The 21,521-nt window shown below is 64.6% G+C and overlaps 4 protein-coding genes and 2 long non-coding RNA genes across 9 annotated transcripts in view; 4 read left to right on the forward strand and 2 right to left on the reverse strand.

Moving 5' to 3' along the window:
- The first annotated feature begins 409 nt into the window (after positions 1-409).
- Positions 410-2,387, forward strand: FZD2 (frizzled class receptor 2). The gene has a single exon (XM_052699674.1). It carries the CDS (start codon positions 564-566, stop codon positions 2,238-2,240), a length of 1,677 nt encoding a protein of 558 aa, XP_052555634.1. The 5' UTR covers positions 410-563; the 3' UTR covers positions 2,241-2,387.
- A 2,982-nt stretch (positions 2,388-5,369) lies between these two features.
- Positions 5,370-6,936, forward strand: LOC128088830 (uncharacterized). The gene is made up of 3 exons (XR_008210396.1): positions 5,370-5,980; positions 6,244-6,307; positions 6,343-6,936. It is a non-coding gene; the product is annotated as an uncharacterized LOC128088830 (long non-coding RNA).
- Positions 6,937-8,034: 1,098 nt separating this feature from the next.
- On the forward strand, positions 8,035-14,129 carry PSMD11 (proteasome 26S subunit, non-ATPase 11). Of its 3 annotated transcripts, none has more exons than XM_052699677.1 (14): positions 8,036-8,176; positions 10,360-10,461; positions 10,766-10,890; positions 11,449-11,520; positions 11,627-11,684; positions 12,036-12,230; positions 12,311-12,455; positions 12,546-12,606; positions 12,734-12,796; positions 12,907-13,032; positions 13,287-13,322; positions 13,476-13,527; positions 13,762-13,904; positions 14,107-14,129. In XM_052699677.1, exons 1-13 carry the CDS (start codon positions 8,086-8,088, stop codon positions 13,902-13,904), a joined length of 1,269 nt encoding a protein of 422 aa, XP_052555637.1. In that variant the 5' UTR covers positions 8,036-8,085; the 3' UTR covers positions 14,107-14,129. The 3 variants fall into 3 exon arrangements, with proteins under 3 accessions (XP_052555638.1, XP_052555637.1, XP_052555636.1); XM_052699676.1 differs by having other exon boundaries at positions 13,977-14,119; XM_052699678.1 differs by lacking the exon at positions 14,107-14,129 and having other exon boundaries at positions 8,035-8,176; positions 13,189-13,322; positions 13,762-13,885.
- Positions 14,130-15,037: 908 nt separating this feature from the next.
- On the forward strand, positions 15,038-17,117 carry CDK5R1 (cyclin dependent kinase 5 regulatory subunit 1). The gene has a single exon (XM_052699680.1). The coding sequence runs from the start codon at positions 15,077-15,079 to the stop codon at positions 15,977-15,979; it is 903 nt and encodes a 300-aa protein (XP_052555640.1). The 5' UTR covers positions 15,038-15,076; the 3' UTR covers positions 15,980-17,117.
- Positions 17,118-17,191: 74 nt separating this feature from the next.
- MYO1D (myosin ID) overlaps positions 17,192-21,521 on the reverse strand; it is a 70,886-nt gene continuing 66,556 nt past the window's right edge. Inside the window, exon 22 of one of the 2 annotated variants that reach the window (XM_052699671.1) lies at positions 17,192-18,327. In XM_052699671.1, coding sequence (XP_052555631.1) covers positions 18,171-18,327 — 157 coding nt within the window. In that variant the 3' untranslated portion in view covers positions 17,192-18,170. Of the gene's footprint in view, positions 18,328-18,738; positions 19,057-21,521 lie in introns of those variants that run through there. The other variant, XM_052699672.1, reaches the window with a different exon arrangement.
- Positions 19,772-21,226, reverse strand: LOC128088831 (uncharacterized). Its single transcript, XR_008210397.1, has 2 exons — positions 20,586-21,226; positions 19,772-20,546 (listed from the first exon to the last, which is right to left on the reverse strand). It is a non-coding gene; the product is annotated as an uncharacterized LOC128088831 (long non-coding RNA).

Genomic DNA, 21,521 nt, shown 5'->3' on the forward strand with positions numbered 1-21,521 from the left:
CCGAGGGTCTCCGCGCCCCCCCCCGGGGCCGAACCCCTCCGACGGCACCGCCCCGCCGAGCTCCGCTTTGGGGTAGAGGCGTCCCAGCGAACGGAGCGGCGCGGGGCGGAGGGGGGGGCGGCGGGGCTCCGAGCGGCGCTTTGCGGGGGGCACTCGAGAAAGTCGCCGTAAAAGTGGCTTCGTGCCCCCGGATCGGGCCGGGGGGGCGGGCGGGGGAGGGGGAGAAGTTTCGCAGCGCCGAAAAGTTTTGGCGGGGGGGGACGGGGAGGGGCGGGGGGCCCCCGGGGGCGGGGGGGGACGGCGGGGGGGGCGGGGCGAGCGCGGGGCGGGCTGCGATTGGCGGGGCGGGGGGCGGGGCGGGGGGGGCCGCTCCTCCCGGCGGGTCCGCGGCGGCGCCCCGCACAAAGGCGGCGGTGGGAGCGCGGCGGCGGCTGCGGGCGCGATAGGGCGCGATACGGCGCGATAGGGCGCGATAGCCCGCGATACGGCGCGATAGGGCCGCGCTGGGAGCGGGGCGCGGCGAGCGCGGGGCCGCCGGGCGGCGCGCGGACCCCCCCGGCGCCATGCGGGCCCCCCCCGGCGCCCTGCCCGTCCTGGCCGTGCTGCTGGCGGGGCTGAGCGCGGCGCCGAGCCGGGGGCAGCCGCACGGCGAGAAGGGCATCTCCGTGCCCGACCACGGCTTCTGCCAGCCCATCTCCATCCCGCTGTGCACCGACATCGCCTACAACCAGACCATCATGCCCAACCTGCTGGGCCACACCAACCAGGAGGACGCGGGGCTGGAGGTGCACCAGTTCTACCCGCTGGTCAAGGTGCAGTGCTCGCTGGAGCTCAAGTTCTTCCTGTGCTCCATGTACGCCCCGGTGTGCACCGTGCTGGAGCAGGCCATCCCGCCCTGCCGCTCCATCTGCGAGCGCGCCCGGCAGGGCTGCGAGGCGCTGATGAACAAATTCGGCTTCCAGTGGCCCGAGCGGCTGCGCTGCGAGAACTTCCCCCGGCACGGCGCCGAGCAGATCTGCGTCGGGCAGAACCACTCGGAGGACGGCGGCTCCTCGGCAGCGCTGCTCACCAGCGCCGCGCCGCCCGTCGCGCACGGCACCCCCGGAGCGCCGCGCTACGCCACGCCGGAGCGGCCGTTCCACTGCCCGCGGGCGCTGAAGGTGCCCGGGTACCTCAACTACAAATTCCTGGGCGAGAAGGACTGCGCGGCGCCCTGCGAGCCGGCCCGGCCCGACGGCCACATGTTCTTCAACGAGGACGAGATCCGCTTCGCCCGCGTCTGGATCCTGGTCTGGTCCGTGCTGTGCTGCGCCTCCACCTTCTTCACCGTCACCACCTACCTGGTGGACATGCAGCGGTTCCGCTACCCCGAGCGGCCCATCATCTTCCTGTCGGGCTGCTACACCATGGTGTCCGTGGCTTACATCGCCGGCTTCGTGCTGCAGGAGCGCGTGGTGTGCAACGAGCGCTTCCAGGAGGACGGCTACCGCACGGTGGTGCAGGGCACCAAGAAGGAGGGCTGCACCATCCTCTTCATGATGCTCTACTTCTTCAGCATGGCCAGCTCCATCTGGTGGGTCATCCTCTCCCTCACCTGGTTCCTGGCCGCCGGCATGAAGTGGGGCCACGAGGCCATCGAGGCCAACTCGCAGTACTTCCACCTGGCCGCCTGGGCCGTGCCGGCCGTCAAGACCATCACCATCCTGGCAATGGGGCAGATCGACGGCGACCTGCTGAGCGGCGTCTGCTTCGTGGGGCTCAACGGCATCGACCCGCTGCGGGGCTTCGTGCTGGCGCCGCTCTTCGTCTACCTCTTCATCGGCACCTCCTTCCTGCTGGCCGGCTTCGTCTCCCTCTTCCGCATCCGCACCATCATGAAGCACGGCGGCACCAAGACGGAGAAGCTGGAGCGCCTGATGGTGCGCATCGGGGTCTTCAGCGTGCTCTACACCGTGCCGGCCACCATCGTCATCGCCTGCTACTTCTACGAGCAGGCCTTCCGCCAGCACTGGGAGCGCAGCTGGATCAGCCAGCACTGCAAGAGCCTGGCCATCCCCTGCCCGCTGCACTTCACGCCCCGCATGACGCCGGACTTCACCGTCTACATGATCAAGTACCTCATGACCCTCATCGTGGGCATCACCTCGGGCTTCTGGATCTGGTCGGGCAAAACGCTGCACTCGTGGAGGAAGTTTTACACGCGGCTCACCAACAGCAGGCAGGGCGAGACCACGGTGTGAGCGGCGGGCGAAGGGCCGCCTCCCTCCCTGGCTCCCTCTTTCTCTCTCTCTCTTCCAGTTATTTTTTGTTTGTTTGTTTTTTGGGTTTTTTGTTTTTTGGTTTTTTTTTTTTTTTTTGTAATTAAACCTGTAAATAGCACTTGTAAATTTAATTATATATTTCTATTTAAAGAAAAGAAAGAAAAAAAAAAAAAAAGAGGGGGAAAAGAAGCCAAAGCCGAGTGCTGGGCTGCTGCTGGGCTCCGGGCTGCCAGAGAGCCAGCAGGCAGAACGGGGAGCAGAGCAGCCACGGAGCAGAAAGCGCCGTGCTGTCAGCGCTTTTCTGGCGGCCTGCCCAGGAGCCGGGCCGTGGTTGGGGCTCTCCTCGGGGCTCTCCTGCTGCGTCCTCCTCACCTCTGCATCTGCAAATACAGAGAGTGAAACAAGCGCTGCTGTTCTCCTCGCGGCTCTGTTTTATTTCCTGGGGTTGGGACGGCGCAGGGCCGCCTTTGGGGCCGTCGCTGTGCGGCCCCTCCGGCTGCAGACAAAGAGCTTTTGGAGAAGGGGGGAAAAAAACGGGAAAAGAAAAAAACAAAAACAACAACAAAAAACCCCTAAATTTCAGCGAACGCAGAGGATTCCCTGCGCGGGGCTCCTGACGACGCGATGCAGCCGCGGCCCCGAGGAAATAGCTGGCATTTTCGGCAGGATTAGGGCTGCGGGAGCTGGGAGACGCGTGGAGGAATCCCAGCGGGGACGGCTCTGCGATTTGGGCTGGAAACGGGGAGTTTTGGGGCCGTCATCGCGGCATCGCTGTGCTGCGGGGCGGAAAAAAGTTGGTGGTGAGCGGAGCGGAGCCGGGCTGGGCTGGGAGCCGGGCAGCCCCAAAGCCCCGCGGGTCCCCAAACCCTGCGTGCGCCACTGATGAAACGTGCCGGGTTTGGGGCAGGAAGGACCCGAAGGGGTTACGGCAGCGCCTCGCGCGTCTGCAGCGCGTTTTGGAAAGGAAAAACTCCTTGGATCCGGCTGGATTTTCCAGCGATGAGCCGGGGGGGGTGGGGGTGGGGGGCCGGCAGAGCTGTGCTGGGGGCCCCACCCGGAGGGGCCGAGGTTTGTTGCCCCGCTTCCTTCTGTGCCTTGGGGGGCGCAACACAATGGGTCGGGTGGGGTTTGGCCCCAACCCCCCCGGCCGTGCGGGAGATGTGGGGCCAGGGGCTGCGGGGGGATCCCGCGTTCGGGGCTGCGGGGCTGCGGGGCTCCGCCTGGGGCTGAAAGCATCGCCGGGCACGGGGGGAGGCCGCGGGCAGCGATGCGGGCTCTGGCCGCGCTCAGGGGCCCAGCACTCCTGCGGGGGGGGGAGGCGAGCGGGCCGGGGCCTCGCAGGGGTTCATCGGGGAGTTTTTCGGTTGGGAGGAGCTGGAGGCTTCGCCTCGTGCGTCCCCTCAGCGCCCACACCAGGGGCCGCCCGCGTCCGGCCGGCACCACGAGGACGGGGCGCCTCGAGCTCTGCCCTCAGCGCAGCAGGAGCGCGGAGCCCCGCGTCGGTGACGACGGGCGCCGACCCCGCCGCTGCCCGCAGGACCCCGGCGGTCCTCAGTGCGGTTGAGGCCGCGTGGCCCCGCTGCCCCCATCCCGTCCCGTTGGAGCAAAGCGCAGGGGCGGCAAACGCCGCTGCTCAGTGCAGCCTTTGATGTCCGCCGAGGAGCCCCGCGCTGTTTGCTCAGCTGCCCGGCGCAGCGGAGCCCGATTACAGCCCTGCCCCGTCGCCGCGCACTGCGCGCGGTCGTCCCCGATGCCTCACCTGGGCTTTGGTCCCGCTGATGTGGGGCGGCCCCGACGTCCCGCACGGCCCGGTGGCGGCCGCTCAGCTTGGAGCGCCGTGGGATGGCGGCGTCCCCGCGTCCCTGGGTTCCTCCGTCTCCTGTCCCCATTCCCCACCCCGCAGGGTCACCCATCCCGGAGGAGGTGAGGATGGGAGCGGGGGCAGCTGGTGCCCCGCATCCGGCCCACATCCGTGGCAGGACATGGGGCAGCATGACGGACACGGGGCTGGGGGCTCAGCGCATCCCTGTTCGTCCAGGGATGATGGGATGGACGGGGAGGGATGGAGAGGAATGGGGGGGTGTGGGACAGGCGGATGTGGGGTGACAGACGTGGGGTAGGTGAACAGGGGACAGATGGACGTGGGACAGATGGACGCAGCATGGATGGATATGGAAAGACTGACGTTGGGTGGACATGGAGTGGGTTGACACAGGACAGGCAGACATAGGATGGAGGGGTACGGATAGATGGACATGGGACAGATGGACACAGTGCATGGATACAGGCAGGTGGCACAGGATGGATGGACATGGGATGGGTGGATGAATATGGGATGGGTAGATATGGGATGGGTGAATATGGATGGATGGATGGATATGGGATGGATGGATATGGGATGGGTGAATATGGGATGGGTGGACATGGGATGGATGGATGGAAATGGGATGGGTGGATGGATATGGGATGGATGGATATGGGATGGATGGACATGGGATGAGTGGATGGATATGGGATGGATGGATGTGGGATGGGTGGACATAGATGAGTAGGCACTGGGTGGACACGGGATTCACGGACACCGGACAGATGGACACGGGATGGATGGACATAGGGTGGCTGGACACGGGATGGGTGCACGTGGGATGGCTGGTTCTGGAAGGACGGATGTGGGGTGATGGACACGGGATGGATGGGCACGGAAAGGTAGCAAGGGACAGATGGGGGGCGGCCCGGCCCCTCCCTCCTCGCAGCCATCAATGCTGCAGTGCCCCCCCGGCACCCCCCGCCCGTCCCACCCCCACGTGCCCCACACCCCCCTCCCCACGGCCGCCATCCACGCTGGCTTTTCCGGCCCAGCTGTCCCGCGGGGGCCGGGCAGGAATTCGGCCGGGGCTGAGCAGCGCGCGGAGCTCCGGAGACAGAGCAGCCTCTGAATGCAGGGAATGTTTTTGCAGCTGGAGTCCATTAGCGAGGGCTCGGCGGCTTTATTAATCCCAGCCTTATTGCTCAAGAGGCGCGGGGGGAGCGCGGGGTGCGCGAGGGGGAGAGCGGCGCTGAGAGGGGGGCGGGGGCAGAAAGAGGGGCGAGCGTGCGGGGGGGGGGGCGGATCCCTGCTGAGCGCTGCTCGGCGCGGGGCTTTTCTGCGCCCTGGAGGCTGCCCCGCTGCGCGGCTCCCCCGGTACGGAGGTGTCGCAGGGATGCCGGTTTCCCCATGACTGAGGTCTCCTCAATGGAGGTTTCCTCTAGGACAGGATCCCCCCTGCTGGGCGCCGCCCCACACCAGAGGTTCCCCCACGATGGAAACGTCCTCCTGACGAAGGTTTCCCCCCTGATGGAGGCTCCTCCCCGCCGGAGGTCTCCCCACAATGCCGGTTTGTCCTACGCTGGAGCTCTCCTCCTTGGCAGAGCCTTCCCCCCTGGGGGAGCTTCCCCCATTATTGAGGTACCCCAGGATGGAGGCTTCTTCACAGCAGGGCCTTGCTGAGATGGAGCTTCCCCTATCAGTTTCCCCACGACCATCGTTCTCCCTGTCACCAAGGTTTCCCTGCAGTGGACGTTGCCCCGCTGATGCAGGTTCCACTGAGGAGGTTCCCAATGATGGAAGGTTCCCACTGAAGGAGGTTCCCTCCGTGACGGAGGTCCCACTGACGGCTGTTCCCACTCACAGAGGTTCCCAGTGATGGAGGTTCCACTGATGGAAGTTCGTACTGCTGGAGGTTCTCACTCACGGAAGTTCCTCCACTGATGGAGATTCCCACTGATTTGGGCTCCCCAGCTGATGGAGGTTCCCCCATTGATGGGGTTTCCCATTAAAGGAGGCTCACGCTGACAGAGGTTCCCCCACAGATAGAAGTGCTGCCGGAAGGGCGATTCCCACTGGCAGGTCCCCACTGGTGGAAGTTCCCACTGCTGGGGGTTCCCCCACTGGTGGAGGTTTGCACTGATGGAATTCCACAGCTTCAGGTTTGTTAGGCTGGAGGTTCTCATTCATGGAAGTTCCTCCAATGATGGAGGTTCCCATTAATGAGGTTCCCATTAATGAGGTTCCCCCATTGCTGCAGGTTCCCCCATTAATGAGGTTCCCATTAATGAGGTTCCCCCCTTGCTCAGGTTCGCCGCACACGGCAGGCAGTGGGGCAGAGCAGCAGGAGGAGCAGCTGTGTGGCTGTGGGTCGGGTTTGGGATCTGTGTGTGTGGGGCTGAGCCCCGCTGTGCTGCCGCCCGGCCTGGCGCTTCTCTTTCCTCTCTTTTTTATTTCCTCATTTCTCTCTTTTTTTTTTCTTTTTTCTTTTTTTTTTCTTTTTATTATTTTTCCTTTCTTTTTTTTCCTCCTTTTTTCTCCTTTTTTCTCCTTTCCATTTTCTTCTTTTTTTCTTTCTACTTTTTCCTCTATTTTTCTTGTTTCTTTTTTCCCCTCGATTTTATTTTTCTTTTTCTCTTTTCCATTTTCTCTGCTTTTCTTTCCTATTTTCCTCAATTTTTCTTTTTTCCCCCTTTTTTCCCTCCCTCTCCCCCTTCTCCCCTCTCCCCTCCGCCCCTTTCTCTCTCTCTCCCATTTCTCTCTTTATCCCTCCTCCCCATTTCTCCTCCCCTCCTCCATAGCGGTTTCTCCTCGCCCCAAACGCAATTTCTCACTCTTCGTGTCCCGCCCCCCCCCCGCCCGTTCCCGCACTCCCCCTCCCCCCCCCCCGCGCACCCCCGACCCCCCACGGCCGCAGCGGAGGAACGAAACGCCCCGGATCGGAGCCTCCGTGCCGCTCCGTGGGGCTGCGTCACCCCCTGCCGCCCGCCCCACAAACGGTGGGGATCCGGGATCCCAAATCCCATCTCTGCAGTTCTGTGATCCCAAATCCCACTTCTGGGCCTCCACAAACCCCGGTTTCTCTCTTGGGGCTTTTCTGCAGCTGCGCCCATTCATTAAACCGGAGGCGATCTGAGCCCGAGGAGCGCTGCCCAAACAGAGCAGTGAACCACCCTATAGCGTGTGGGGGGCAGTGATGGGGAGTGGGGAGCAGTTATGAGTTGGGGGCAATTATGGGATGTGGGGGCAGTAAAGGGGACAAGGGTTGCGGCGGGGCTGGGGGTGGCCCAGGGCTGCGGGGTGAGCGATGTGGGGCAGAGACTCAGCATGGGGGAGCATGATGGGGGGTGGGGGATGGGATAGGTGTATGGGGATGTGGGGTGTGGGATACGGGGTGTGGGGTGGCGGTATGGGGTATGGTACGGGGATGTGGGGCATGAGATGCGTTAGGGGATATGGAGTGCTGGACATATGGGATGTTGGGGGTGTGGGGTGGGGGTGTGGGGTACAGGGTGGGAGATCAGTGTTAGGGGACACGGGTTATAGGATATGGGGCATCAGATACGGAGTGTGGGATATGGGTGAGGGGTTTGTGTTAGGAGAGGAGTATGGGATACAGGAGAGAGAATAGAGGATATGGGGTGTGTGATGTATGGGGTGTGGGACAGGGGATGCAGAGTGTGGGGTGCGGGGTATGGGATACAGGATGTGGGGTGCAGGATGCAGGATGTGGGGTGTGGCGTGATGGGTATGGGGCGTGGGGGTGGAGCACGGAGTGAAGGGTGCGGGCTGCGGGCTGTGGTTTGGGGGCTGCGATGTCGGCCGCCGTGCGGGTGTCGGGACGCCCCGGCCTACAACTCCCATCGGCCCTCACGGCAGGAAGTGGGCTCCTCTTCCTCATCCCCAGGCCCCGCCCCCTCCGCGGACTACACCTCCCGCCATCCCGCGCACCGGAAGTAGGCGTCCCCGGGGGGGCGGGGCTTCCGCCGCCGGCCGCGAGGAGGAGCGAACAGAGCTAAGATGGCGGCGGCGGCGGTGTTGGAGTTCCAGCGCGCGCAGTCCCTGCTGTCCACCGACCGCGAGGCGTCCATCGGCATCCTGCACTCCATCGGTGAGCCCCGGGGCTCCCTGCGATCCCTCGGGCGGCTCCCGGCCGATCCCCGCCCCCTCCGTGCCGCGGCGCGGCCGGCTGCTGACTCACGGCGCGGCGCGGCCTGCTGGGCTCGGGGCGGCGGGTCCGGAATGGCGGGGATTGGGGGGGGGGGCGGGTTGGGGTTTGGGGTTTGCGGCTCCCCGTGAGGTTGGGCTGTGACGTGTGGGGCAGCGGCTGCGGCGCCGTGAGTGCTGTGTGAGGGGCTTTGGGAGTGGTGGTGAGAATCACAGAGTGACAGAAGGGCCTGGGCTGCAAAGGAGCACAGTGATCACCTGGCTCCAACCCCCTGCTGTGTGCAGGTCACCAACCAGCAGCCCAGGCTGCCCAGAGCCACATCCAGCCTGGCCTTGAATGCCTGCAGGGATGGGGCATCCACAGCCTCCTTGGGCAACCTGTGCCAGTGCCTCACCACCCTCTGGCTCAAAAACTTCCTCCTCATATCCAACCTCGACCTCCCCTGTTTCAGTTTAAAACCATTCTCCCTTGTCCTGTCACCATCCACCCTCACAAACAGCCATTTCCCCTCCTGTCAATCCACTCCCTTCAAGCACTGGAAGGCCACCATGAGGTCTCCCTACAGCTTTCTCTTCTCCAAGCTAAACAAGCCCAGTTCCCTCAACCTTCCCTCATAGGAGAGCTGCTCCAGCCCTCTGATCATCTCAGTGCCCTCCTCTGGGTCTGTGGGTAGAGGTTGGGGTGGGATAGGGGCTGCTGGGGGTATGGGATGAACGGGGTAATGGGTTTTGGGTAGAGAACGTGGGGTGTGAGTTACGGGGACATGATGTGGGTTGTGTGGGATGTGGGGTTCCTCTGGTGGTGCCACGGAGCAGAAGTTGGAGTTGCCCTCAGTGCTGTGTGAGGGGCTGTGGGGTGTGATGGTGAGGGGCTGTGGGTCGGGACAGGACAGGGGTTGGGGTGGGGCAGGTACTGTTGGGGGTGGGGAGCTGCTGGGCTGTGGGGTAACAGCGCTGTGGCACATACAGGGTGGGGGGTGGGAGCCATAGAGTGGAGTGAGGGGGCTGCATTGTGGGCGTGTGACGTGTGGGGTAAGGGGACATGGGGTTCACCCCCAGGGATCACAGAATGGCCTGGGCTGGGAGGGACCTCAAGGATCACGGAGCTCCAACCCCCTGCCACATTTCACAGCAGCCCAGGCTGCCCAGGGCCCCATCCAACCCGGCCTTGAACACCTCCAGGGATGGATGGGGCATCACAGCCTCTCTGGGCAGCTGTTCCAGCCCCTCACCGCTCTCACAGCACAGAACTTCCCCTGACATCCAACCTCCATCTGCCCTCCCTCAGCTTCCAACCATCTCCCTTTGTCCTGCTGCTGTCTCCCCTTGCACAGAGTTGATTGGGTGCCATGGGGCAGCAGGTGGAGCGCCCTCGGTGCTGTGTGAGGGGCTTTGGGGGTGACACAGGATCTGTGGGTGAGGGTTGGGGTGGGATGGGGGCTGCTGGGGGTGTGGGGTTGTGGGATGTACGGGGTACAGGAGAGGGGGTGTGGAGTATGTGATGCAGGGTGTGAGTTATGGGGTTATGACGTATGGGCCAGGATGTAGGATGTGGGTTAAGGGGAGTGCTTATATAGGATATGGGGTTTCTTCCCAGGGGTGCCGTGGGGCAGTGCTTGGGGTGCCCTCAGCACCGTGTGGGGGTTCTGGGGGTGTCATGGTGAGGGTCTGTGGGTCAGGGGTGTGAGGGGAGTGTGAGTGGGGTGTGGGGCTTTGGTGTAGGATGGAGGGTTGGGGGTGTGGGCTGGGGGACACGAGGTGCAGGGTGTGGGTTGAGAGGTAGAGGGTGTGTGGGGTATGAAGTGTGGGGTGGGGGCTGTGGGTAAGGGGTGGGAGGTGGGGGTTTAGGACTTATGGGGTGGGAGGTGTGGGCTAAGGGGTGAGGAGTGCGCGAGGTGTGTGCTGTGTGCTATGGAGGGGGCTGGGGGCTGGGGGACAGGCGAGGCGTGGGGCCTGAGACGGGAGGAGCAGGGCTGGGCTGGGGGTGTGGGGCCTCAGCCCCTGTGCTGGGCAGCGCAGGCCGCGTGTGGCAGCGGCGCTGGCCGTGGCACTGCTGGCTGTCGCCGTGCTGCCTGACAGCGGCGCCGATCCTCCGGGGGCCCCCAGCACTGCTGTGCTCTCTTCCAGTGAAACGCGACGTCCAGGAGAACGATGAGGAAGCGGTGCAGGTCAAGGAGCAGAGCATCCTGGAGCTGGGGTCGCTGCTGGCCAAGACGGGGCAGGCAGAAGGTGAGGGGGGGCTGGGAGCGCTGGTCCTGGGGGCTGCGTTCGGTGCCTGTGGTGCCTGTGCTGGGATTCGGGGCGTTTGGGGCATGAAGGACCTCCTGGAGCGGGGGCTGCTCTGACCGAGCCTTCAGCAGAGCTGGGGGTGAGAGGATGGGGGGAGGGAGAGCTGCTGGGCTTTGACGAAACTTTCAGATGGTTGGGAAAGGGTTGGTGGGGGAGAAGACACTCGGTGTTGTGCCAGGAGCACTTCTGCACTGCGGTGCTGAGGTCGCCCAGCTGCGCTTCTGTTCTGCTTCCCCCCGTGCAGAGCTGGGGGGGCTCCTGAAATACGTGCGGCCGTTCCTGAACTCCATCAGCAAGGCCAAGGCCGCCCGCCTGGTGCGCTCCCTGCTCGACCTGTTCCTCGACATGGAGGCGGCCACGGGCCAGGAGGTGAGGCTGCCTCCCACTGCTCACCTGCTTAACGAGCGGCTGCCGTGGCGTCCTGGTTGATGAGGAGGGCTGAGGGCTGCAGGGCTGGCAGCTGCTGCAGGGCTGCCCTCGTCCTCTGCTTGCTCTGTGCTGGGCTGTGCGGCCGCCCCCGAGGAGCAGCGCTGCTGCGCCCAGAGCTTCCAAACCAAACCCAGGGGTTCAGAAGTTGGGATTTCAGCAGCAATTCAGGGAAGCTTGGAGAGCCCAGCCTTTGTTTTGGTGTTCCGGCACGGCAGGGCTGTCCTGGGGGTGAGGAAAAGCTCCTGAGAGCCACGTGTGTGCGGGAAGGTTTGTGCTTTGGGTTTGTAAGGCTTGGGGAAAGCCTGGCCTCGACTTTCCCTCGTGCTGGGAGCTGTAATTCACATCTGTCACTGAGCGCTGGGAGCTGTGCCTGCATGGAGCTGCGGGCTGGGCGGTGGTGGTCGGTGTCACCTGGAGCAAACCCAGAGGTGACAGCAGCTGTCCCTCAGCCATGCTGCTGGGTGGGCAGCTCAGCGCTGCTCTTTCTGCTCCCATCAGGTCGATCTGTGCCTGGAGTGCATCGAGTGGGCCAAGTCTGAGAAGAGGACCTTCCTCCGCCAGGCTCTGGAGGTACGCTGCTCGCACCCCGCCTCACAGCGGCGTTTCCCCGGCCGGGGCCGAACCCCGCACGGGTCGGAGCGCCGCCGCGTGAGCCCACAGTCCTTCGTGCCCGCAGGCCCGGCTGGTCTCGCTGTACTTCGACACCAAGCGGTACCAGGAGGCGCTGCAGCTCGGTGAGTTGCCCGCTGGGCGGCGGCAGCGGCCGCGAGCTGCGCGGAGCGGAGCCGTGCTGCTCTTCTGGCGGCGCCCCGCTCCCGCGGCTGCTCTCAAAACGCTCCTCCGTCGGAGCGGTGGGGCCTGAGACGGAGCAGGGCTGGGCTGGGGGTGTGGAGCCTCAGCGGGGCGTCTCCCGCAGCTCTGGGGACCCGAGGAGCCCCGCCGCCATGTCGGCCGGGAGCGGCGCCTGTGCGGCTGTGCTGGAGCCGTGGGGCCGCGCCGCCCCGTCCCAGCCGCGTGGCGCCCCGCTGCCCTGCCCTTTCTGGCCTCGCATGCCGCAGCCCGGCTCAGCTGCTCTGTCCCCGCAGGCTCCCAGCTGCTCCGGGAGCTGAAGAAGATGGACGACAAAGCGCTGCTGGTGGAGGTGCAGCTGCTGGAGAGCAAGACGTACCACGCGCTCAGCAACCTGCCCAAGGCGCGCGCCGCGCTCACCTCCGCGCGCACCACGGCCAACGCCATCTATTGCCCCCCCAAGCTGCAGGCCGCCCTGGACATGCAGTCAGGTACCGCAGGAGCTCGGCGCGGCGCTCCGCTTGCCGGAGCTGTGGGCGCCCGTCGAGCCCCATCGCCCCCCCTCCCCCAGGGATCATCCACGCGGCGGAGGAGAAGGACTGGAAAACGGCCTACTCCTATTTCTACGAGGCGTTTGAGGGCTACGATTCCATCGACAACCCCAAAGCCATCACGGCCCTCAAGTACATGCTGCTCTGCAAGATCATGCTCAACGCGTACGTGGCGCCGGCGCTGGGAGAGGGGATGGCGGCGGGCGGTGCTGGGGGGGAACGCGGCCGCGGCTCAGTGCTCCTTCCTTCCCACAGCCCTGAGGACGTGCAGGCGCTGGTGAGCGGCAAGCTGGCGCTGCGCTACGCGGGGAGGCAGGTGGGAGCGCGGCTCTGAGCAGCTCGTCCTGCTGGAGGGCAGCCAGGGCTTCCGGTGCTGCTGGGCGCCGATCCTCGCCCCGCTGCTGCCGACCCCGCAGGCGAGCAGCTCCTTTCTTCCCCTGCAGACGGAGGCGCTGAAGTGCGTGGCGCAGGCCAGCAAGAACCGCTCGCTGGCGGACTTTGAGAAGGTGAAGCTGGGGAGCTGCGGGGCTGGGGGCTGCGGTGCCCCACGCTGCGGCCCCTCGTGCTCCGCTCTGCTGGGGGTGGCCGTGCTGCGCTCACTGCTCCCGCTCTGTAGGCGCTGACGGATTACAAAGTGGAGCTCCGGGACGACCCCATCATTAACACTCACTTGGCAAAGCTCTACGACAACTTATTGGAGCAGAACCTGATCAGAGTCATCGAGCCCTTCTCCCGAGTGCAGGTCAGTGCCCAGCGAGTGCTGCTGGGGGCCCTGCACACCTGCTGCGCTCCGCTCCCCTTCTGCTGACACACGGGGGAGGAGCAGCCCCTCCTGTGGTTGGGCAGGGCTGAGGCCGCAGCCGTCTGGGGCAGGGAGTGAGTTTGGGGGGCCCTGCAGAGTGTCAGCCCTGCGACATGCGTGGGTCTGGGCCCTGTGGGGAAGCCTCGGCAGCCCTTGCCCAGAGGGGCGCTGCAGCTGCGCCATTGCTCTTACAGATGGAGCACATCTCCGGCCTCATCAAGCTCTCCAAGGTAAGGGCGGCCCTGGGGGGCACCCCAGTGTCAGGGGCTCAGCTGCAGCACGGCTGTTGGTGCCGCGTGTGGGGCTGCCCTGCCCTGCTGTGCCCCACTGTCAGCAGGGCGGCGCTGGGAGCGTTTCCCAACATCTGCGCGCTTCATTTCCAGGCGGACGTGGAAAGGAAACTCTCACAGATGATCCTGGACAAGAAGTTCCACGGTGAGACCCCGCACCGCTGCCCTGGGTCCCCTCTGCACCCCTCAGGCTGCCCACGGTGTGGGGAAACAATGAGGCGTCGCTGCCGCTCCATTAATCCGGGGTGTTAATTGCTCGTTAATCAGCGCCCGGTTCAGTGCTGCCCAGCTGTGCTCAGCCCCGCGGCAGCACTCTTGCTGTGCTTTGGGGCACACGGAGCCCTTTGGCACCCAGTGACTGCAGCTCTGTGCCTCGCAGGGATCCTCGACCAGGGCGAGGGCGTCCTCATCATCTTCGACGAACCCCCCGTGGACAAAACGTACGAAGCCGCCCTGGAGACGATTCAGAACATGAGCAAAGTGGTGGATTCGCTCTACAACAAAGCCAAGAAGCTGACATAGGTGAGAGGGGTGCAGCCGCGCTTTGCAGGAGCGCCCCGTGCCCCCCTGCTCACAGCCACTCGTGTTGTGCAGAGCCGGCCCTGCGCTGCCGCGTGTGTGTGTGACGGGAGAGTGAATCCTTTAGGAGACGTTTTGTTCCACTTTTCGCTCGGAAAGTTTTTAATCCTCCCCTCCCGGTGCTGTTCCTGCGGTGCGGCCCCAGCCGCGCCCCTCCCCGCCGCCACTCGGCGGAACGCAGGAGACGAACGGCGGCCGCTCCGTGCACTGGGGGCCGCTCCGCGCCCTCCGCTCCGCCTCGCGCCGCTGCTGGGGCGCTGAGACCCGGCCGCCCCCCCATCGTTGGCCCCGGAGCCGCCGCGCAGCGCTGGATGCCCCGCACCGCCCCGTTCCTCAGCACTGCACCTCCTCCACGTCTTCCCCTCCCCCCCACCCCCCGATCTCTGGGTGGGTTTTGGGCACCGCCGCCGCGTTGAACGGTTCTGTGCTGCCCACCACCGCTGTATCTGATGTTCAGATGAGTTCCAATAAAATGAGGTTTTTTTGGTTTGGGTTTTTTTTCTTCTCTTTCACTTTCATCTCCCTCCCCTGCAGTGCGGGGGGAGCGCAGAGCTGCTGGGGGGGGGGGGGGGGGGGGGGCTTCTGTGCGGCTCTCAGAGCCGCGCTGCGCTGCGCTGCCAGCGCCTTCCGCGTCGCCCCCGAGCCGTTCCGTGCCCGCGTTGAGCTGCGGGGCCCTGAGGCGCCGCCCGGTGCCGCCCGCCCCGCACGGAGCGTCGGCGTTGTGCCGAGCAGCGCGTTGCTCCCTGTGCCGGCGGCTCCCGTTGAGCTGCGGGCAGCAAAGCGCGGCTCCGTAACGCCGGGCGGGGGGGCGTGGCCAAAGCCCCGCTCGGGGGCGCGGTCAGCGCGGAGCGCGCCAATGGGGAGGCGTGGTTCCGCGCGGTGGGCGTGGCTTCGCGGCGCAGGGGGCGCGGCCTCTCCTTTCCCCGCCGGCGCGCCGGACGCACGTGGCGACGCGGGAGGGGCGGAGCGGGGCCGGCGCGGGGGCGCGCACTGCGCCGGCGGGAGCGCGCGGGGCGGAGGGGCGGAGGGGCGGGGCTGAGCGCGGCGCTGAGCGGCGGCGGCGGAGCGGGGCCGGGGCCGGGGCGGGCGGCGGGGCCCGGCGGGCGGCCGGCGCCATGGGCACGGTGCTGTCGCTGTCGCCGAGCTACCGGAAGGCCCCGCTGTTCGAGGAGGGGACGGCCACGGTGGGGCATTACACGGCGGTGCAGAACAGCAAAAACGCGAAGGAGAAGGGCCTGAAGCGGCACTCGCTCATCTCGGTGCTGCCCTGGAAGCGCATCGCCGCCGTCTCGGCCAAGAAGAAAAGCTCCAAAAAGGTGCAGCCCAACGGCGGTTACCAGAGCAACGTCACCCACCTCAACAACGAGAACCTGAAGAAATCGCTCTCCTGCGCCAACCTCGCCACCTTCGCGCCCCCGCCGCCCTCCTCCTCCTCCTCCTCCTCCGCCGCCGCGCTCCCCCCGGCTCAGAAGAACCCCCCCGGGGGTCCCGCCGCCGCCACCGCCACCCCGCGCCGCGTGGTGGTCCAGGCGTCCACCAGCGAACTGCTGCGCTGCCTGGGCGAGTTCCTGTGCCGCCGCTGCTACCGCCTGAAGCACCTCTCGCCCACCGACCCGGTGCTGTGGCTGCGCTCCGTGGACCGCTCGCTGCTGCTGCAGGGCTGGCAGGACCAGGGCTTCATCACGCCGGCCAACGTGGTGTTCCTCTACATGCTGTGCCGCGACGTCATCTCGGCCGAGGTGGGCAGCGACCACGAACTTCAGGCGGTGCTGCTCACCTGCCTGTACCTCTCCTACTCCTACATGGGCAACGAGATCTCCTACCCGCTGAAGCCCTTCCTGGTGGAGAGCTGTAAGGAGGCCTTCTGGGACCGCTGCCTCTCCATCATCGACCTCATGAGCCCCAAGATGCTGCAGGTCAACGCCGACCCCCACTTCTTCACGCAGGTCTTCGCCGACCTCAAGAAGGAGAGCGGCGCGGAGGAGAAGGGCCGTCTGCTCATCGGGCTCGACCGGTGAGCCCCGCAGCGCCCCGACCGCCGCCGCCCCGAGGTGACTCCGCCGGAGGCTTCCCCTCCCCCCGTCCGTTATCCCCACCGAGGCGGCCCCCATTCGGGGCTCCCGCCGCCCCATCCGTTCTCCTCTCCGAGGCGGCCCGGAGGAGGGCTCTCCTCGGCCCGCCGCCGATTCCCTTCGAGGTGACCCCGGCACCGACGATCCCCATTGAAGTGACCGACGGAGGGGTCGCGGTGTTGGAGCCCCGCGCCGCCCCGTCCGCGTCCCCTGCAGTCGGGCGGCCGCGGCCCCCAGCGCCGACCCCGCGGCGGTGATTGCGGGTCGGGGTTCCCGTCGGGCACCGATCCGGGAGTGTTGGAAGGACCTCCGGGACGGCATCTGCTGCTATCGGACAAACCCCAACCAGCGGGGAACCGCCGCCAGCCCCCCACCCTCCCTTCTCTCATCGTTGCTTTGACAGTGGTATCGCGCATGCAGCCATCGGAGCATTTTGTGTCTTCGGGAATTAAAAAAACGAAAAAAAAAACCGAAAAAAAAAAGGGAAAAAACAACAACAACAAAAAAAAAACACGCTCACACACAACGACAACAAAAAAACCCAACCCGGAGCGGGGCCGCAGCCCCGCCGCACACGGTGCCATTCCTCCATCGCTGTACATTGGGATCCGCTGCAGCTCCACGCGTCCGTTTGTTTTTTTTTTTAGTGCAATCTCCTCCGTAGATCTGTTGACCAAATTGGTGGGTATTGTTCTTAATTTATATCTTCGTCTCCTTTTTGTATGTGTGTGTTTAGTGCGTTTGTACGTATGTGTGGTTTATAACCCGACAGACCGTGTCGCGGGGCCCCGTGTGCCTGTAATTTAATGCCCCCCCCTCCCCTCCCCCTTATTTTTATTTATTTTTGTACTGTGCTGATGAAATAAAACGCACTGAGCATCCATCACACGGCACGCTGCTCTCTGTGCTGGGGGTCACCCCCCCCCCCCGCCGGGCCCATCCGCCCCCCACGGCCGCGCTGAGTGCTGGCGGTGGAGGCACGGCAGGTTCTTTTGTTGCTCTTTTACACGTTCAAATGCCGACGACTTGAAATCAACAAACAAATAAAGAGGGGTCGCTGCAGCGCGGCCCCGGGTCAGCAGCAGCTCGTTTATGGCTTCGCCCCAACGCAGCGCAGCAGCAGTTCATTCGTGGGAACAAAGCAGAACTCTCTCTCTATACATTATATATATATATATATATATAAAACCAGAGCTGGAACAGATGATGCATTTCATACAGACGTCTCATGACGTACAGCACTGCCATCCCGCAGCACCACAATCTCCTCCACGCCATTCCTCGCCGCACGGAGCAGCGGGGCACAAAGTGCTGCTCAGAGCCCGGAGTGCAAAGCGGGCACCGCCAGGGGGCTGCGGGGGGGGGAGGGGGGTCGGGGCAGAGGGCAGCCGGGGCCGTGGGGACGTCCCTATGGCCGCAGTGCCGTGGGGCGGCCCCACGTCCCACCGAACGGGGCCAGGAGGGGCTGCGCGTCCCGCTGCCCTCGGGATGCGCGGCGTCGGGCTCCAGCGCTGCCCCACGGCTCTGCTGGGATTTCTGATCTCTGCCATCGTGCTGTGAGTCCCGACCTGACCGGCAGTGCCGGGAGCGGCTGCAGCGGGGTCGCGGTGCGGCCGTGGGGAGCTTCGGGGCGCAGCGCAGCCCCACTGCAGCGGTGCTGTGGGGGCACGCGGCGTCTGAAGGTCACGGGAACGTTTGGGGCAATGCAGGGGGAATTAAGGCAAAGCCGGCACGGAGAGGCCTCCCAACTGCTCTGCACCGGGAGCCCCAGCCGAGCGGGCAGCAGAGCCTCTCACCGCCCCGTGCCGTCGGTCAGTGCCGCGCCGCCGGCCCGCTGCGGTGACTTTGGGTCCTCCCGCAGAGCCGGGAGGGGGGGCTTGAGGCACCGCCGTGGGGGGGCGGGGGGGCATCGGTACCATAAATGCTTTGGGGGAGAATTCAGAAGCTTTTCCCATCGTCCCGACCCACGGCGGCCGCGCAGAGCCGTCGCAGAGCGACCGCGGCCGCGGAGCTCCCGGATTCGGGTTCGTCGAGCGCCGAGCTTCGGGGCCGTCCGGCGCGGCGCCTCCAAACGGATCCCACGGGCCGGGCGGTCGCAGCCCCAAAGCTCCGCGCCGCTCCCGGGGCCGCAGGGCGGCTACTTGCCCGGCACGCAGAGGACGAACCCGGAGCGATGCTTGGTGAAATCCGGCTGCGATTGGTCGATCCGCGTCTCCACGGAGACGGAGCACTTCCTGCCGTGCAGGCTGCACTGCACCGGGTGAGCCACGCTGACGCGCAGCGCGCGCTTCTCGCTGCAAAGCAAAGGGCGGCGGTCAGCACAGCGCCCGCACCGCGCGACGCCCAGCCGCGGCCCGGCGCTCCGTGCGAGCCGCTGCCACGAGCCGCGGCCCCGATCCCGCTTAGGCGGCTATTTTTGTTCCGTCTTAGCGGGCCGCGCTGCGGGCTCAGCTCCCCGCGTCACATGTCGGCACGCGGCCCGGCGCGGCCTTCAGTGGGGCGGGATGAGGCAGCGGGATCGGCGCCCGATAGCGGGAGCTCCCACGGCTCGGCCTCCCGACCAGGCTTCGCCACAAGCCGGCGGGCGCTGCCCGGCTCCCTGCAGAGCTGAGGCTTCGAAGGGACCGGAGGCGTCACACGGAGCCAAGCGGGGCGCAGGAGACCCGTGGGATCGTCCGGTGCAACCCCGACCCTCAGCGCCCACCCAGGGAACGTGGAAAAGACCTCAGAGAAAAGCGCAGGGTCTGGAGGAGGCCGGGTGTCAGCAGCCCCACCGCTGGCGCCGAGGCTCCGTGCGGGGCAGATAAGGCCCAGCGCTGCAGCAGCCATGTGTGTGTATCTCCTGCAGCACGTTGGGGCGTGCGGCACAACGATACCAAGGTTGGAGGGCGTCCCCACTTCTGCTCCCCAGAAGCAGAACAATTCCCAGGGCGCTTCACAAGGCTCTGCCATTTCCTCTCCCCTGGTTCAAAGCCTGCCGCCGTTTATCCCTTACGAAGCATTTGCTAAAGCTGCTCCGTGGTCTGCGGGATGAAAAACGTGGCTGCTAAGTAGGGAATTCCCAGGAAATCTCATCAGCAAAGCAGCTTGCAACAAACAAAGCACGGGCAGCGCGTTAATATTTCATGTCCTCCACCAGGAGAAAGATTTCCAAGCGGAGGGGGGCCCACATCCATGGGGTGCAGCTCCAGCACCCAACGGCCCCCCATCTCTCAGCTATCCTGAGGTCTGGCAGAGATGTGGGGAAAGGCTCCCATCTGCCTGTTGGCTTTGGTACGACCCGACCTTGCCACAAAATGCCCCAGTGCTGCATTTCTAACGAGAAACCACCGTGCCAAGAAGGTGATTCAGCTCCTGGCCATGGATGGAGTGAAAGCAGCATTGGAAATGCAGCAGCACCAGTGATGGAGGAGCACTTAGGAAGATGAAGGCAGAGTGCTTTCCTGGCTCTGACATCACAGCTCCATCCCTGCACAGGATGAGCAGCACTAAGCTGTCCTGCTCCCACAAGGAGCAGTGCTGCACATCCAGCTCAGGGCTCCCGATGGCCACGTCCTCACGAGACGTTGGTTAAGAGTTCATAGAACCAGGGGCTCATAGGATGGTTGGGTTGGAAGGGGCCTTAAAGGTCACAGAAACATGGAATCATGGCATGGTTGGGTTGGGTTACGTGGGGTTGGGTTGAGTTTGGTTGGGTTATGTTGGATTGGGTTGTGTTGGGTTGGGTTGTGTTGGGTTGGGTTGTGTTGGGTTGGGTTACACTGGGTTGCATTCTGTTGGGTTGGGTTGAGTTGGAAGGGACCTTGAAGACCACAGACCCATAAAACCACAGCACAGTCAAGTTGGAAGGGATCCCAGAGTCTCACCAACAGCCACGAGCATCTCCATGGATGGGGCACCCACACTTCTTTGGGTGCCTCGTGGGTAAGGAATTTCTGTGCTGATGGAGAAATTCAGAAGAAACGACTTCAGTGTGCATCGTTCCCCCCCTGAAAGAACTGGGGCTGTGGGGTTTCAGCTGTGTGCCACCCACAGCACACGGGGATGGGGATCTGCTGCTGCCAGACAGCTGCTGAAGCAGCTGATGGTGCTGCACAGCCCTGCGCCCCCAGGACAGCAGCACAGCCCTGCAGCTCTGCTCCCACTGCTGGGGGGGGGTGGGGAGCAGAGCAGCGGCGCTGGGAGCAGGCAGGAGCTGCAGCCCCGGAATGGTCACACAGCTCTGGGGTAAAACTGAGCGTGGGGCTCCCAGGGCTCTGTGGGATCATTGGAGCCCTGTGGGATCACTGGAGCTCTGTGGGATCACTGGAGCCCTGTGGGATCACAGGAGCTCTGTGGGATCACTGAAGCTCTGTGGGATCATTGGAGCCCTGTGGGATCACTGGAGCTCTGTAGGATCATTGGAGCCCTGTGGGATCACTGGAGCTTTGTGGGATCATTGAGCCCTGTGGGATCACTGGAGCCCTGTGGGATCACTGGAGCCCTGTGGGATCACTGGAGCTCTGTGGGATCACTGAAGCTCTGTGGGATCATTGGAGCCCTGTGGGATCACTGGAGCCCTGTGGGATCACTGGAGCTCTGTGGGATCACTGGAGCCCTGTGGGATCACTGGAGCTCTGTGGGATCATTGGAGCCCTGTGGGATCACTGGAGCTCTGTGGGATCACTGGAGCTCTGTAGGATCGCCGTCCCCCGCTGCCCTTTGATGGAGAGCGGCGCCTTCAGCATCACAGCTCATGTAACCATGGCAGCCAGGCGCCCAGGTCCCAGATCACGCGCTGTGTGTGCAGCCAGGCTGCTGCCGAGCGTCCCCAAACCCCACATAACCCCACAGTGCCCAGAGCTGTGCGAATGCCCCCGGATGTCCCCAGTGGGGGGACGCCCCTCTGCCCCAGCACGAGGTGCTTCCTTCCCAGCTCTGCCCTTACGTGGCCGTGCTCAGCAGCACCTATTTCCAGTTCTGACCTGAAAACCTCTATTTTCAACCCTTGTCCCTGTCACTTAATGGGAAAAAAGAAGTAATACTAATAAAAAAAATTAAGAAAAATGAGAGAGAAGTTAGTGACAGCTTCAGGGCATATGAGAACACCATAAAGAGGCTGTGGAGGAGAGGAGGGGAGGGAAGGGAGAAGGGAAAAAGGGAAAAGGGAAAACAAAGAAGGGGAAGAGGGGAAAGAGAGGAGAGGAGAGGAGAGGAGAGGAGAGGAGAGGAGAGGAGAGGAGAGGAGAGGAGAGGAGAGGAGAGGAGAGGAGAGGAGAGGAGAGGAGAGGAGAGGAGAGGTCTGGGAATCAGAGCTCAATGAAAGGCTCTGTGGCTGCTGTCCCCAACGCAGACCGGCGCTTTGCTGTGCTTTGCTCTCGTTGCTTCATTCACCCCACACGAGTGCAGTTCACACAGCCACTGCAGCACCACCACCTTATTGAAGTAGCTGACCTACTTCTGCTCTGCCTCCACCAAACTCATTCCTCTGCACTCCAGAGGAGCCATC

The sequence above is a fragment of the Tympanuchus pallidicinctus genome, unplaced genomic scaffold (genome assembly GCF_026119805.1).
Source record: "Tympanuchus pallidicinctus isolate F22 unplaced genomic scaffold, pur_lepc_1.0 scaffold37, whole genome shotgun sequence".
NCBI classification, from domain to species: Eukaryota; Metazoa; Chordata; class Aves; order Galliformes; family Phasianidae; genus Tympanuchus; species Tympanuchus pallidicinctus.